The 17,010-nt window shown below is 43.9% G+C and overlaps 1 protein-coding gene across 1 annotated transcript; it reads right to left on the bottom strand.

Annotated features, from left to right (window-relative positions):
* Nucleotides 1–1,911: 1,911 nt before the first annotated feature.
* NICOL1 (NELL2 interacting cell ontogeny regulator 1) lies at nucleotides 1,912–16,101 on the bottom strand. Its single transcript, XM_035138647.1, has 4 exons — nucleotides 16,072–16,101; nucleotides 13,425–13,571; nucleotides 7,355–7,443; nucleotides 1,912–1,984 (listed from the first exon to the last, which is right to left on the bottom strand). Exons 2-4 carry the CDS (start codon nucleotides 13,543–13,545, stop codon nucleotides 1,913–1,915), a joined length of 282 nt encoding a protein of 93 aa, XP_034994538.1. The 5' UTR covers nucleotides 13,546–13,571; nucleotides 16,072–16,101; the 3' UTR covers nucleotide 1,912.
* Nucleotides 16,102–17,010: the final 909 nt, after the last annotated feature.

The raw sequence follows: 17,010 nt of genomic DNA on the forward strand, positions 1-17,010 counted from the left end.
GGGGCAGTGGTCAGGGAAGATGGGAATTGTAGTCCAAAACATCTGGAGGGCCAAAGTTTGGGGATGCCTGAGCTAGAGACATGGGTTGCTTCTAGCAAGACTCAAGAGGAAGACAATTATATACTCTAGAAATTGTGTGAATTTCTTGTAGAAACAAATAATAATAATCAATGAACCGGATTTTAAGAAGTATTAGCTCTCCATTTCTGAAGGGCTGCTGATGCCATTTCATTTTGGAAACTCAAACTGGGAAGTAATGTTTGAAAATAAGCGATTTGCAACTAGTGGAAAAACATCAGGTCGGTCAAACTCTTATAAGTCCATCTGTGTAAATCTGTGAAAGTTAACCAACAAAGTGATTAGGAGACCATACGACACCAGGACAGCAGAGTGCACCATATATTCCAGGTACACAAATATCAGCAACAACGTGGTTACAAGGGGGCTTCCATCATACATCTGTGATGAGACAGTGGAGATGGTCTTCCAGGCTTTCCCAGACTTGGGTCTCCAGCTGTTGTTGGACTACAACTCCCATCATCCCTAGCTAGCAGGACTAGTGGTCAGGGCTGATGGTAACTGTAGTCCAAAAACAGTTGGAGACCCAAGTTTGGGAAACTGCCTAGAGCAGGCATCCCCAAACTGCGGCCCTCCAGATGTTTTGGCCTACAACTCCCATGATCCCTAGCTATCAGGACCAGTGGTCGGGGAAGATGGGAATTGTAGTCCAAAATATCTGGAGGGCCGAAGTTTGGGGATGCCTGGCCTAGAGCCTAGAAGACCATCCCCACTAACTTCTGAAAGGCTGTAGGCTGCTCAATTCCCGAAGACCCACCAGTTGTTTAACATCCACTTTCTTGTGATTCTTGAGGATTCTCAAAATACCCTCAAGCCAAGAACTACTGTCTTAGGATTTTTTTTAAAAAAAAATAGCTTCTACAGCTGTTCTTGCTGGCAAGTAGGGCCCTAAAGACTTTCAACAGAATATCAATGATTACTGAAGTGGCAAATATATATATATATATATATGAGAGAGAGAGAGAGAGAGAGAGAGAGAGAGAGAGAGAGAGAGAGAGAGAGAGAGAGATCTGACTCATCACTATTGGGTTACATTTCTTTATATTAGTGCAGTCATAAAGGATCAGGGGTTTTCTCTCTTCTGCGCTACTATGACACCCTTCTTGGGAGGAGCAAGAGATATTTGGTGCAATGTATTGACTCAGAGCATCAATTCCTTATTTTATTATTATGATTATTATTTATTGAATTGATATACCGCCCTCTACCCGGAAGTCCCAAGTTGGTTCACAGAACAAAAAAAGTTTAAACCTATTGGCATCAACCAATCAATCATATGAATTTTACCATTTTGATCAATTAATCTATCTATAAGTTGCTCGTGAGTATAGACAATATTTTTGAAGCAACCAGCATTTTTGAAGCCACCATGTTAGACGACATCTTGCATGTGAGAGAGAAAAAAGACTTTTCTAAAAACGTTAGAGGAAAATGTGTGGGTGTGGGTGTTAGGGGAAGAAATCCCAGGAATAATGATGTGCTCTGTGTTTTGTTTTTCGGGAAATGTAAAGTTAAAAAAAAAAAACCAGAGCTTCCCCAAATAAGATTTTAATATTTTTGCAATCAATTAGACCTGCTTCCCTTCCAGCTTTCCCCTTTCTTTGGAAAATATCTTAGAGCTCATGATGACATCGACACAGGTGAAGACAAAGAAATACCCAAGCATTCAGACAACAGAGACACATCAATATCACACCCAAATCCTCCACCTAGTTGCGTAAGCGCCCTGAAGCTTACATGTTCGCAGTATTTTATTTCCTAAATCTGTCTGCATTAACAGCAGCATTTTCAAAGCTGTTGACAAACCAGCAGCTGCTAGGTGGGTCTCCGGTATTCAGTTCAATGCATTTGCAGTTAAACAGTCACACAGAGTCCTCTTCTCCACTTTAAAAAGCAAGGTCTCCGTCTGTAGGAAGAGAAAGGGGAGAAGCGGGGGGGGGGAGAGAGGAATAAATGTTGGGGGGCAAACTTAGCATAAACCGATTGTATCACTATCTCCTGCATTTTGTCACAAACGAGGAAGCTGGAGAAAAGGAACCAAACTTGTCATTCATAGATCTGAGTGGTAATGAAGCCTTAAATCAGGGGTCCCAAAACTAAGGCCTGGGGGCCGGATGCGGCCCAATCGTCTTCTCAATCCGGCCCGCGGATGGTCTGGGAATCGGCACGTTTTTTACATGAGTAGAATGTGTCGTTTTATTTAAAATGCATCTCTGGGTTATTTGTGGGACCTGCCTGGTGTTTTTACATGAATAGAATGTGTCCTTTTATTTAAAATGCATCTCTGGGTTATTTGTGGGGCATAGGAATCCGTTCATATTTTTCTTTCAAAATATAGTCCGGCCCCCCACAAGGTCTGAGGGACAGTGGACCGGCCCCCTGTTGAAAAAGTTTGCTGACGCCTGCCTTAAATCATGGGTAGGCAAACTAAGGCCCAGGGGGCCAGATCCGGCCCAATCGCTTTCTAAATCTGGCCCACAGACAGTGTTTTTACATGAGTAGAATGTGTGCCTTTATTTAAAAATGCATCTCTGGGTTATTTGTGGGGCATAGGAATTCATTCATTCCCCCCCCTTCAAAATATAGTCCGGCCCCCCACAAGGCTTGAAGGACAGTGGACCAGCCCCTTGCTGAAAAAGTTTGCTGACCCCTGCCTTAAATGAAATCGGGTGCACAGGAATGAGCTGCCCACATGCAATGCTTGAATCGGCAGTGTAAGATTTGGCAGCTGCCAGTCTCCAGCTGGGACAGGTGAAGAGTTGAATGTGGGTTAACTTTCTCCAGTGCCTTCAGTTTCCTACCCAGTGAAAGCTCATCACCAAGGGGGTAGGGGAGGTGATGTCCAGTGCCAGATTTACATATAAGCGAAACAAGCTATAGCTCTCTTGGGGGCACCAAAAAAATTTAAAGGAAAAAAACATCTGGATGTACATTTCCAAAATGTAAGATAAAAAACAAATTACATAAAATCTACACACAGCAACAGTGCTTTGTGTTGCGTAGGCTCCTATGATGTAAGTCATGGGCCCCGCCTGCTAGCCTGCTCCCTAAAATATCACTGGTTTGCTCATTTCTATATATAGGGTGCCTACATTCTGCATGGACTGGTTAATATTAATAAAGCTATTTATAGTAGTTTGCACCATATATTTAGACCTACTGTATTGTTATTTCATATTATAGCAAGTTTCTAGAGACTAAATTATGAGTCTTTATAAATTGTGTTTCTAAAGGAACTTTTGTTATTGCCAAATGCCAATGTGTTTGCATCGTTAAGTTTGTTATGAATAAAAAATCATTTTAAGTCAGAGCTTAATAATTATTTCACTATCAATATACTTCTTCTTAATTGTATTTCAGTTCAACAATTTGTGATTTTGTATTTGGAAAAATGAATAAAAATTATTCGAAAAAAGAAAGCAACTGCATTGCAGCACAAACCTACTCAGAAATAACCCCCAAAATCTGTATAGGAATGCAGCTTCTCCTCAAATACGCTGTGATGCTAACAGTATGTGCCTGCTTCTGGTTCTCTCCCTGTCTTCTAAGCACTTGCCCAATTATTTAATCAAGATGAAGCTGAATTGAAGGGCACAGTAAGGTTACTGCAATGATGTAGCCTTGGCCTGACAGGCAGCTCTCTCTCTCTTTCCCACTAAATGTGCTTCTTTGAAATGCAAGCAAGGTGAAGTCCTCAAGTTACCATCTCGGTGGCATAACAGAAGCCCGGAATCTTGACTCAGCATCCCTTGCTCTTCAGCTATCATGTAAATGAGCTCCAAGAATGTGTCAGCAGTTTTGCTGCAGGAGTTACAATTTAGGCAAACACACTTGTCTTGTTTGCCCATCTCGCTGACAGCCAACACAAAGCCCGTCTAGGGTGGTGTTCAATGAAGTTTTACACAGAGTGGACTCGCTGAAATGAATGAATGTGACTGCTAGGTCCACTAATATCAATCCTCTGAGTAAAACTTAGTTGAATGCAATCAATAAAATAAAATAAAATGTCACCTTTGCTAACTTAAATAAGGTTCTGCTGTGAACTGAACTGAATTATGACATGGGCACAAAGTTCATCTAATAAGCTGTGTGTACAGTTTCTTTCTTTAAACATTTGTGTAATTTAAGGGGCATTTTAGATAACTGTGGTTAAACCACTGAGCCTAGGGCTTGCTGATCAGAAGGTCGGCGGTTCGAATCCCTGTGACGGGGTGAGCTCCCGTTGCTTGGTCCCAGCTCCTGCCAACCCAGCAGTTCGAAAGCACCTCAAAGTGCAAGTAGATAAATAGGAACCGCTACAGCGGGAAGGTAAACGGCGTTTCCATGTGCTGCTCTGGTTTGCCAGAAGCTGCTTTGTCATGCTGGCCACATGACCTGGAAGCTATACGCCGGCTCCCTCGGCCAATAATGCGAGATGAGCACGCAACCCCAGAGTCGGTCACGACTGGACCTAATGGTCAGGGGTCCCTTTACCTTTACCTTTATCCTCCTTATATTAAACCTATTGATAGAGATTGTGAAAAAAGAACCATTTAAGAAGCCCCAGGAACATAGAAGCCCACTCCTAGGGACTGAGGTCCCTTTGGCCTCCTTAAATTTTTTTTGAGGGGGTCAGACCGCTCCCAAAGTTGATGAGCATTGCCATTCAAACTGTGATCAGTTATGTGGGGGCAGGGCTTACGTGACACTTCCCCAATATTTTATTAAAGTTGGCACCCTTGACTAGGAAACAATGTCCATTTCCTTCATCTTTCCGTGAACCTGTGGTTATTTTCCAGGGAGAGCCACAACTCTGGTTAAAATTCAATTTCTACAAAATACTGCATATGCAAATGCTATGCAATTTTATGTCCCTGGGCCCAGACCTTTTGAGTACCTTGTAGTGTCCCTGCAAGGAACAGCATTTACGGAGAGAGATCACTAGATTTAAGTGAAAGGAGAGGCCATGAAAGGTGTTTGTTTTGAACTCTCGACAGCATCCCGTGTTGCAGATGGAAACCACCTCGGTTAGTGTGCAAAAGAAATGGAAATAGGACAGGATTGCTCTCTAGGAGAGAAAAAGGGAAGTGGTGGGTTGACTGGAGCTTTTTTCACTTACTGCAGGCATAAGCAAACTCGGCCCTCCAGATGTTTTGGGACTACAACTCCCATCATCCCCAGCTAACAGGACCAGTGGTCAGGGATGATGGTAGTCCCAAAACATCTGGAGGGCTGAGTTTGCCTATGCCTGACTTACTGGCTCTACAGCAGGCATCCCCAAACTTCGGCCCTCCAGATGTTTTGGACTACAATTCCCATCATCCCTGACCACTGGTCCTGTTAGCTAGGGATCATGGGAGTTGTAGGCCAAAACATCTGGAGGGCTGAGTTTGCCTATGCCTGGCTCTACACTAATGGCCAGGTTTTTCATGACTAATTTTTTAAAAAAAGAAAATGCTCTCTTAGGACACTTTAGTCAGGACTGGAAAAAAGTACCATAGTGGCTTGGAGCAGTGGATGAAATGAGGAACTGATTTCCTCCTCCCTCACAAAATAAAGTTGCTATCTGCGCTGGAATTCCTGTTCTTTTAACTCTGGTGACCGAAAAGGTACTTTTGCACATGCGTTGGCAATATTCTCAATTATTAGTGCACGTATTCCAGATCTCAGCTCGGCAGCACATTCTGGGGCTCATCCAGTCAACAAATTAAATTCCCAGGGCCCTGATCTTAGGGACGGAAAAGAGTAAAAAATCCAGCTGAAAAGCTCTAACCAGCAGCATTTGTGGGAGCTGAAATGTGGGATCTGTGGTAATCCACTCAGCCAATGGAGGGTGTGTTTGCAGCCTCTGCTGTTGCCAGGCAAACTTTGAACCCAGTTAACAACTATAGTAACCATTGCTGTTGATCTACTTAATTGAGTATGTACTTGAAAGCAGCTTGGGGACCAATACCGAAATCAGAGACTTAGAAGAAACCCCCATTCTGTGAGAACTACTTATTGTTTTCAGAATAATGTGTTGGTGCTATGTGGACATTTTTCACCCCAATTTTGTATCTGTTTAATTCTTACAGCATCTGGTTGTAGAACGTTTTTTGTGTGTGTGCAGCCAGCCAAAGCTATCAAATAATAATTCTCAGCAAATAATCCTTAGCAAACCATGCCTCCTAGGTTCTTTCAGGAAAGCCATGTCAGGTTAAATTATTTGGAAACTGGCTTCCAAACAGTCCGTGTGCATATTGTCAATGAGTTCATACTTTCTCCCTGCTCAGATTTCACAAAGTCTGCTCCCTCAGCTTCTGCCTTCTCTGAATATTAAACAGTTGAACCGAAGCACATAGTTTAAGAAAAAGTCATGCTTGCCTGAAGGTGCAGAACATAAAGACTCGTAATAAATAAATAAGGAAATAATCCCCCAACGCAGGTTTTCTTTTTGGCTGGGGTGGGTAAGTAAGTGGGTCTTCTTGAGGAACACACTGGAACTCACTAAGAATTTTTGCTTTTCTGATATTGGGAGCCTCCACACTTGCACATTAGATGAGCCAATCTTTGTTCCACATTAAATCCCAAACCCTTTAAATTCCGGTTACAGGTAGGTAGCCGTGTTGGTCTGGGTCGAAGTAAAATAAAAAAATTCCTTCAGTAGCACCTTAAAGACCAACTAAGTTTTTATTTTGGTATGAGCTTTCGTGTGCATGCACACTTCTTCAGATACACTGAAATAGGAGTCCCCAGGCGCTTATGTGGAGAAGGGGTGGGGAGGGGGTGGGGTGGGGAGGGGGTATCACTCAGAAGGGTGGTGGAAGTGGGTGATTGACTGACTGATAGCTGTTGATGACTGCAAATGACTGCAAATGGTTTTGCATGAAAAAGCAAGGGTTGAGATAGCTGAAGATCGCTTTATCATGTATAATGTGATAAGAATCCTATGTCTCTGTTCAAACCAGGTCCCTCCATGATTCCTCCTTTAAATTCCAAACCAGTCTTTAAAACATTTTGCTTTTCCTAGAACTGGCATTGTGTGCCGGTTTGCAAACTATTATTACCTTTTGGATGGTTGACTGATTTCTGGGCATGGGCAAGAGTACACACACAATGGGGCAAGGAAACAGAAAGAGAGCAAGAAATGGGCTCTAACAGGGGTAGAGACAAACGATTAATGTGGGAACAGAGAGAGAGAGATAAAGAGGACAGGGGAAAAGAGCACGACCACCACCCCACACACAATTGCTCTCTTTTGGAAGAGCGTTAAAAGAAACAAAAACGCGTTGTGCCCATATTAAGAAACAAGCCTTACCCGTGAGTCTAAGTTGTATGCCGTTTTCTTTAAATCTTGCAAAGCCCTCTGCATGAATTCAAACGCATGGCAGTCAACACATGGGCGACCTAAGGGAGGAGAAATGTTGGCAGACAAGCAAGAACTGTTAGTGGAAATGAAAACAAGGAAAGAAGAGCCTGCTGGGCCAAACCAAAGGTGCAGCAGAATCCAGCATCCTGTTCTTCTCACAGGGACCAGTCAGATGCCTACGAGAAGCCCACATGCAGGACCAAAGCACAACATCACTCGCCCTACTTGTGATGCCTGGCAAATGACTCTGAGACGCATCATTTCTGACAGTGCAGGTAGAATGTAGCAATTGTGGCTACTATAAGCTCCAACATTTTTCTGATAAAAATAGGGATGTCGTAGTCAACAACAACAACAACAACAACAACAACAACAACAACAACACCCCACTCATCTGATTGGGTTGCCCCAGCCGCTCTGGGTAGCTTCCAACATATATAAAAACATTAAACATTTTTTAAAAAAACTTCCCTATACAGGGCTGCCTCCAGATGTCTGGGGGGTCGGGTAACTCCAAACCCTCCAACTAAAACTTGGTCCCTACTCCTGCCCACCTAGCAGTTCGAAAGCACAAAGTGCAAGTAGATAAATAGGTACCGCTCTGGCGGGAAGGTAAACGGTGTTTCCGTGCGCTGCTCTGGTTCGCCAGAAGCGGCTTAGTCATGCTGGCCACAAGACCTGGAAGCTGTATGCCAGCTCCCTCGGCCAGTAAAGCGAGATAAGTGCCGCAACCCCAGAGTCGTCCGTGACTGGACCTAAGGGTCAGGGGTTCCTTTACCTTTACCTTTAAGGAAAAGCGGAGGACACGGGTGGTGCTGTGGTCTAAACCACTGAGCCTCTTGGGCTTGCCGATCGGAAAGTCGGTGGTTTCAATCCCCGCGACGGGGTGAGCTCCCCTTCCTCGGTCCCTGCTCCTGTGAACCTAGCTGTTCGAAAGCACGTCAAAGTGCAAGTACTGGTAGATAAATAGGTAGCACTCCGGCGGGAAGGTAAACGGCGTCTCCGTGCGCTGCTCTGGTTTCACCAGAAGCGGCTTAGTCATGCTGGCCACATGACGCGGAAAAACTGTCTGTGGACAAACGCCAGCTCCCTCGGCCAGTAAAGCGAGATGAGCACCACAACGCCAGAGTCGTCTAAGACTGGACTTAACTGTCAGGGGTCCTTTACCTTTACCTTTTTAAGGAAAAGCAGGGTGTTCTGGGATCAGATAAGAAACTGGGACGGCTTCTGTAAAACCGGGACTGTCCCTGTAAAATAAGGTCTGGGCTAGCAGGCATTGGCAGCGTTATTCTAACCTCCTTTTAAGCCATCCAAGTTTGTGTCTAATTTAAAGCCATCTAAAATTGGCAGCAGATTCCGTTGTTTTAATTATGCACTGAAGAAGGACCTCCTGAGTCTTCCAACATTCACAGGATGACTTCACAGAATGACTGCCTAGTATTTTGACAGATGGAGAAAAGCGCTCTATATACCCAGTTTCTCTCTATTCATTACTTCGCCGGTTTGACGAAAAAAGCTTTCCCCAACTTGCTGCCTTACAGATGTTCTGAACTACATCTCCCATTAGCCCCAGCCAGCAGAACTAGCAGGGGTCCAGGCTGGGGAAATGACTGTTTTAGTCAAATACCCAAAGCACGCACAGAAATATGTAGTGTATCAATATATGGCAATCTGCCTAAGAACAGCATGAGTCCGATAGCTTTTCCATACTCAATACAATTTCAGCTTTTGTTTTTGAGTCCCTGTGACACAGCGGAAAATTGCACAATGCCCAAGAATGTCTGCAAAGGGCTCAGCATGAACTATCCTGACATAGCAATTTTGCCACTGGGTCATGACTTCGCACAAAATAACATCCAGGTTCCGCTCAAATTTGGGAAGGAGTCCCTGGCTCACAATCTGAGAAACAGCACGTGCCTCAAACGCCCGATTGATTTGTACCTCTAGCTGAATCTCAAAACATAAACAAACAGTCTACCCAAATATCAAAACCAAAATTGAGCATGCAAACTAAATGAGTACCAGGAAAAGTTAGATAATTGGGAGTTTTGAGCAACTGAATTTGAGCTCTGCAGTCTGGAGAACAGCACCAGCACAGAGATGGAAAGAGAGAAAGATGATCAAAGTCAAAAGCTGCAAAATTATTATGTGCAGAGCAACAGGGCAAGTTTATATCTCTTTACAAAAAAAATCATTAATATCTGAAGCAAATATTAATCATCTCGCTTTACTGGCCGAGGGAGCCGGCATACAGCTTCCGGGTCATGTGGCCAGCATGACAAAGCCGCTTCTGGCGAACCAGAGCAGCACACGGAAACGCCGTTTACCTTCCCACTGTAGTGGTACCTATTTATCTACTTGCACATTGACGTGCTTTCGAACTGCTAGGTTGGCAGGAGCTGGGACCGAGCAACGGGAGCTCACCCCCCGTTACGGGGATTCGAACCGCTGACCTGATCGGCAAGCCCTAGGCTCTGTGGTTTAACCCAAAATGCCACCCGCGTTTTGGGCAGTACTTTCACTCAATTTCCTTCCACGGTGATGATTTCCAACACCTCCCACACAGACTTTCCCCTCCACCCTCATTTTTGCTACCATTAGGACCTTCCTTGTGATTTGCCAATGGGATACATGAACATCCAAAGGATGCTCTTGGGAAGCTGTCCTGTGCCTGGGAGTTAAGTCTGCATACATTCAAAGATTTCGTCTTACACAAAAAATTAGCTATATTAAAGTTACCAGGAAATACAAAAGCTGGTCAAACAGGCAGATGTACCCAGTACCACATACCCTTTCGCCATCCTGAGTTCAGATAAGCTCCCCAAAGTAGTGCATGCAAGTTTCTGCCTTTGGGCAACCCACGTGCAGGATTCAAGCACAGGGGCGTTATTCCATCTGGTCTCCAGCAACTGGTATTCTCCAGCTATGGAGGCAGAGCTTAGCCATCATGGTTAAGTAGCCTTCAATAGCCCTCTCCTCCATGAATTTGTCTAATCCTTTTTAAAATACACCTAAATTCATGGTCATTACTACCTCCTGTGGGAGCAAGTTCCATAGTTTAACTGCACTCTGCATGAAGAAGAACTTTGTTTTATCTGCCCCAAACATTTCAATGGGGAGTTTTGTTGGATGTCTAAGAGTTCTAGCGTTATGAGAGAGGAAGCGAGAGGTGGGCAGGGACCTTTCTCTCTCTCTCCACTTTCTCAATGCCTTGCGTTGAGAACTTCATAAACTTCCATCGTGTTTTCTGACTTGGCTTTTCTCTAAACTAAAAAAAGTCCCAAACGCTGCAACCTTTCCCTGTAGCAGAGTCGCGCCATCTCCCTTGATCAGTGCTGTAAGCCACCCAGAGCGACTGGGGAAACCCAGCCAAATGGGCAGGGTATAAATAATAAAATTATTATTTTGTTGTTATCTTGTTGGTTGGATTTGCCATTTTATTGCCCATTCACTCAGTCTGAAGAGGTCCTTTCGGAGCTCTTCGCAATCTCATTTTTGTTTCAATAACTCTGAACAACTTAGTATCATCCGCAAACTTGGTCATCTCACTCCTCGGTCCTAACTCCAGATCATTTATGAACAAGTTAAAAAGCACAGGTCCAAACACCAGTCCTTGTGAGGGACTCCACTTTATTCTTCGTTCCATTTGGATAACTGTCCCTTTATTGCTACCCTTTGCTTCCTGCAACTTAGCCAGTTCCTGATCCACCGGAGGACCAGACCTCTCCTCTTATTAGCTGGAACCAGGGGTCCCCTCCCTTCAGTAACTGCACAGATAAGAATTAACGAGCAGTTGATAGATTTATAGTCCTTTTATTACAACATCATGTTGCAAGTACAAGCACACAGCTCTCCGCAATGAGGGCAGTTGGCTAGTTTAACCCTCCTTCCGGCTTCCGCAGCATTTTGGGCACCAACGGGAAGTTCCTCTGTCCCTTTGACTCAGACCTCCGAGTCCGTCGGGGGTCCCCACGCTCACAAGTGACGTCTCAACTAGCTGCCCCCTCCCTTCTGGTTCTGTTGTCATTATATTGTAACTGGGTAATTCCCCCCCCCTAAAAATGCCTCAACATTTCATGCCAATAGATGGAAAAGAAAGACAAGCAGGAGAGCAGTGGAGTCTTGCACTGAAACACATGGAAAACCTATAGGATGTGTGGTGGATTTGATCATGATTTGTAGCTTATGCAAATCGCTTTTCTGACAACACTCGGACTATGGATGATGTTATCACAGCACATAGGAGTGTGGCGCCATAGATTTTCTTCTACTACAGAAGAATATTGAAATAGTTCGTATATAACTTGAGATATATATGAATGTCTGCAGTGCTTTTTTTCCTAAAAAAATGTTTAGGAGTACTCTCATTTTTCTACTCATATTGAAATACTGCCCCTCAATATTAATAATAATAATAATAATAATTTTTTTATTTATACCCCGCCCATCCCCAGCCAAGGCTGGGCTCAGAGCGGCTAACACCAAATATAAAACAACTAGTTAAAATACAATTCAACAACAAGACTAAATACATTAAAATTAAAATTAAAAATGCAGCCTTATACAAAAGGGAAAAAGAAAGGGGAAATGGGGGAGGGGATCAGGATGGCTCCAGGCCAAAGGCCAGGTGGAACAACTCTGTTTTACAGGCCCTGCGGAAAGAAATCAGGTCCCACAGGGCCCTGGTCTCAGGAGACAGAGCATTCCACCAGGTTGGGGGCCAGTGTTGAGAAGGCCCTGGTTCTAGCTGAGGCTAATCTGATTTCCTTCGGGCCCTGGACCTCTAAGGTGTTACTATTTATGGACCTTAAGGTCCTCTGCGGGGCATACCGGGAGAGACGGTCCCGTACGTACGAGGGTCCTAGGCCGTAAAGGGCTTTAAAGGTCAAAACCAGCACCTTAAATCTGACCCTGTACTCCACCAGGAGCCAGTGCAGCTGGAAAAGCACTCAATGAGGCCAAACTTAGATTCACAAAATGTTTAGGGGTATGCATACGCCTGCGTATCCCCATAAAAAAAAACCACTGCATGTGTGTGTCTGTGTAATAGAATTTGCACCGACAGACACAACCTCCAGCTCTGAGGGCCTTCTGGCGGTTCCCTCACTGCAAGAAGTGAGGTTACAGGGAACCAGGCAGAGGGTCTTTTTGGTAGTGGCACCCGCCCTCTGGAACACCCTCCCATCAGATGTCAAGGAAATAAACAACTATCTGACTTTTAGAAGACACCTGAAGGCAGCCCTGTATAGGGAAGCTTTTTAATGTGTAGTGTTTTATTATGTTTTTATATATGTTGGAAGCTGCCCAGAGTGGCTGGGGCAACCCAGTCAGATGGGCAGGGTACAAATAAATAAAGTATTTATTATTATTATTATTATTATTATTATTATTATTATTATTATTATTATGGCTAATCCAGAGTTCACAAATTTGTTTTGCATACTGATGCTTCTTCTGAAGGATTTGGGCAGGGTTGTAATGGCAGCAACAGAATAAATTAGGAGCTGCGTGCAAACATGTGTATCATAGACACACACATAAGGAACATGTATAAAGGGACCCAGGTGGCGCTGTGGGTTAAACCACTGAGCCTAGGGCTTGCTGATCAGAAGGTCAGTGGTTCGAATCCCTGTGACGGGGTGAGCTCCCGTTGCTTGGTCCCAGCTCCTGCCAACCTAGCAGTTTGAAAGCACATCAAAATGCAAGTAGATAAATAGGAACCGCTACAGCGGGAAGGTAAACGGCGTTTCCATGTGCTGCTCTGGTTTGCCAGAAGCGGCTTTGTCATGCTGGCCACATGACCTGGAAGCTAAACGCTGGCTCCCTCGGCCAATAATGCGAGATGAGCGCGCAACCCCAGAGTCGGTCACGACTGGACCTAATGGTCAGGGGTCCCCTTTACCCTTTACCTAATTGAGTGGATCTTCAGCAAGAAACTGCAGCCAGTGGCAAACTGTGATTTGTGTAAAAGGACTCTTGGGGTATTGACATGAGACACTAAATAGGACGCAGTACGTACTTTCAGCAGGGATTGTTGTTCCTGATTCTTCTTCAGCTGTAGCTGGCTTGGTAGAAATAAGCCCAACTAGAAGCATTAAAGGCACTAAAACGATCACTTTGCTTATGCAAGGCTTCAGCATTTCGCTAGTGGCGTCTTCCTCCTTCACTAGGGGAAACAGGAATTCAGAGACAAAGTAGCATTTTGAAGTTACATTATTTGGATGGACGATGGGAGAAGGGTATTTCTGGCCACCCTGCTAAGCAAACCCAAGTTTTTATCAACAGAATAGACAGAGCAGCATCAGGAACACATCAAAATCCCCAGCTAATTCCATTCATCTTAATTAGCTCCATCTCTAGTCACGTCCATGAAACTGAAAACAAATTAATAACTGATAAAAGGGCCAAGTATCAGGACCCAGGTGGCTGCTCAGCCTCCCTGCCTAACTGCTAATGTGCAGTTTGTCTGGATTGGAGAGAGAATGACAGAGAGGGTGTTTAAAGGGTGTTTTGAGGGTGCTCCCTATTTACGTAAGTGGGGAAAGACTACTGTAACCTGCTTTGATTCATTGTGATAAAAGGCGAGTAAATAAAATAAAGCCTTTAAGAACACACACACACACAATTTGATCCATTATTTGATCATGTGTATTAGCATAAAGGGACCCAGGTGACGCTGTGGGTTAAACCACTGAGCCTAGGGCTTGCTGATCAGAAGGTCGGCGGTTCGAATCCCTGTGACGGGGTGAGCTCCTGTTGCTCGGTCCCAGCTCCTGCCAACCTAGCAGTTTGAAAGCACGTCAAAATGCAAGTAGATAAATAGGAACCGCTACAGCGGGAAGGTAAATGGCGTTTCCATGTGCTGCTCTGGTTTGCCAGAAGCGGCTTTGTCATGCTGGCCACATGACCTGGAAGCTATACGCCGGCTCCCTCGGCCAATAGAGCGAGATGAGCGCCGCAACCCCAGAGTCGGACACGACTGGACCTAATGGTCAGGGGCCCCTTGACCTTTACCTTTTACAGGGCCAAGCAAATATCATATGGTTTCTTAGCCAAAATACACCACTACAATTTTGTCTAGCCCCATACTATTTGCTGCTTTGTTTACAGTTGCATGGATGTGCCTAAAGATGTGGGTCGATATACCGGTAAATCTCTTAAGGGTTTGTTACAGGTGGCCAAATTATTACCTGAGAAGCTGTGAAACTTCAAGTCTTACAAACTTCACTGTGCAATTTTATTTATTTTTAATTGAACTGTTAGATTTCACAGGTACAAGTATCACACAGCTGAAAATGTGTTTCAGCATAGCACAAATGTTTCATGACACCAAAACATCAAGGTGGGTTTGAGGATATAATCTCTGCCGCAAACTATCCTAACTTTTTTTTTTTTTTAGCCAGCAGAGTGCCACTTACCGTACGTACATCCATGGAAATCTGCATGTTCAATATTTGCTTTTAACATTTTAGAATGGAATTGTGACAGACAAAATACCACTGCTCTAAACGTCTTGACACCTGAGATACTTGAGCAATTATTAATTTACAAGCCCAGAATATCAACAGTGTGCTGCTATTTAGTTGTTTCTTAACACACTATTGCCCCACCCCCTTTCCTCATAAAAAGCTCAAGGTGACAAAGGACAAAAATCAAACCACAGTTTTAAAGTTCCAAAAACCTTATCCACGAAGTTATTGTGGTATGTGAAGTGGCATTATTATTCACTACAACAGCTAGTCATTTTAAAATGTCACAAACTTTCAAAGGTTGTAGGAATGTTCTTCAGGCACAAATGATCAAAGCAAAATGATAGAACATGTTGCCATGGGGGTCTCATGGTCAAAAGCCATGAAGAAGTGCTGTGAGGGAAGGCAGCATTTATACATGATGATGTTATATAAGAATGCTCATTTGCTATGCACAGAGGGCAATGCTGGAATTTCCCCCATCTTATATCGAGAGCCAGTTACAAAGATGCAGTTAAACAACTGCAAAGGCAGTTCTTCCAGTATGTGGCTTCTGAACCACAGCTGCTGCATGAAAGCACACGTCTGTCAATGGTACGGATAGCCTACCTACAAAAGCCCTGAGTAAAGAATACCAAGGTTGCAATTCCGAATAAAATTGCTTAACACAAACATATTATTTCGCATAGTTTCCATTCTTTAAATAATATTGACTGGAATCCTGAGTGCATTTTAAAATCAGCCGGTTTGCCAGTATATTACATTTCAATCCTCGCTATAATTATCTGCAAAGGCAGGCATCTCTCCAATCCTACCGTTATGTGTTAGGAATGATGATCGCTGCCTAGAAGTGACTCCAGCTCCATGGAAGTCTTTGTTGTATGGAATGATGAAAAAGCCTTCTCACTGCACCCGTCAAACAAACATTGTCTCTCTTTTCCCAAAGCAGCTCTTGCTTGTTTGGTCTCTCAGCCCCAGCAGCAGGCCAGCTTATCACAAGAGCCGGAGCAAGGAAATATGGCAAGAGGAAATCACCTGTTTCCAGTCAGTTACCTTTGCCGTTTATTTTTTTGCACAGCGAGTGATAGCTATTCAGTGACAAATTACAGCAGGAGACGAGCCAGTGCAAGGCATCTTTTCAGTTTTATAAAACGGGTGGGAAAACCCCCTTTGCAGCAAATCATAAAATAGAAATACCTGGTGTCTTTGTGATGGTCTCTTTGAATGGCTGCTGCAAACTGCTAGTGAGCATCTCTGAGCATGTGCACTGCCTCTCTTTATCCTTCCCTGAAAGGGGCGAGAACCTACCATGGCAACGCCGCAGAGCGCTCTACTAAAGGAGAGAGGCTTAAAGAACAATGGGCTCGGCATTGCTGCTTTATTATGAATGGTATCACTTTAAAGAGGGAACCAACACCCCTACTGAAAAAAGTCAACCAAGACTTGCCTTAGTTTTAATCCCAAAGCCACAGTACTGTACTGTAATATCTATACCAGGACCATCTAAAATATGATAGAATCACGAACATTTCCCCCCAAAACAAAATAAATAAATCCCTTCCAGTAGCACCTTAGAGACCAACTAAGTTTGTCATTGGTATGAGCTTTTGTGTGCATGCAAACTTATTCAGATAGTAGAAGTTTTTTTTTTTCAAGTTCCCCAGAACTCTTCATCAGGCTGAACCTCCTCACCCCTACCCAAGGATGGGAGAGAAAATAGGGAGCGGGATTTTATCCCTAAGTTTGCTGCTCTTGAGATGGAGCGTACAAGACGTAATGAGTCACAACTGGCACGGAGGAATAAATTAAGTTTAGCTATCTTTTCTTGCCACCAGTCTCTTAACCAATCAAATCCAATCTTCATCATGCTTTTTTACACAATTACACCCCCAACCTCTGGGTGTGATTGATGAAAGAGTCAGCATATTGTAAAAATAGCATTTCAAATTGTAAGAGAACCATCTGGGTTTCATGAAGTCTCCACATTGGCCCCATTGATCATGGCCCCAGTGCGTATATGTTGCGTCCCATATGTGTACAGAGGCAGAAATATATTTCTAAATACAAGGGTAGAAAGTTTTATGCTAATAAGGCAAAGGTAAAGGGACCCCTGGCCATTAGGTCCAGTCGTGACCG

The sequence above is a fragment of the Zootoca vivipara genome, chromosome 5 (assembly GCF_963506605.1).
Source record: "Zootoca vivipara chromosome 5, rZooViv1.1, whole genome shotgun sequence".
In the NCBI taxonomy this organism is placed as follows: Eukaryota; Metazoa; Chordata; class Lepidosauria; order Squamata; family Lacertidae; genus Zootoca; species Zootoca vivipara.

Coding starts and splice junctions, on each gene's coding strand:
- NICOL1 (XM_035138647.1), bottom strand. CDS start 13,545: ATGCTGAAGCCTTGCATAAGCAAAGTGATCGTTTTAGTGCCTTTAATG. Junction 7,444..13,424: donor AACAACAATCCCTGCTGAAA/GTACGTACTGCG, acceptor CTCCTCCCTTAG/GTCGCCCATGTGTTGACTGC. Junction 1,985..7,354: donor CATACAACTTAGACTCACGG/GTAAGGCTTGTT, acceptor CTCTTCCTACAG/ACGGAGACCTTGCTTTTTAA.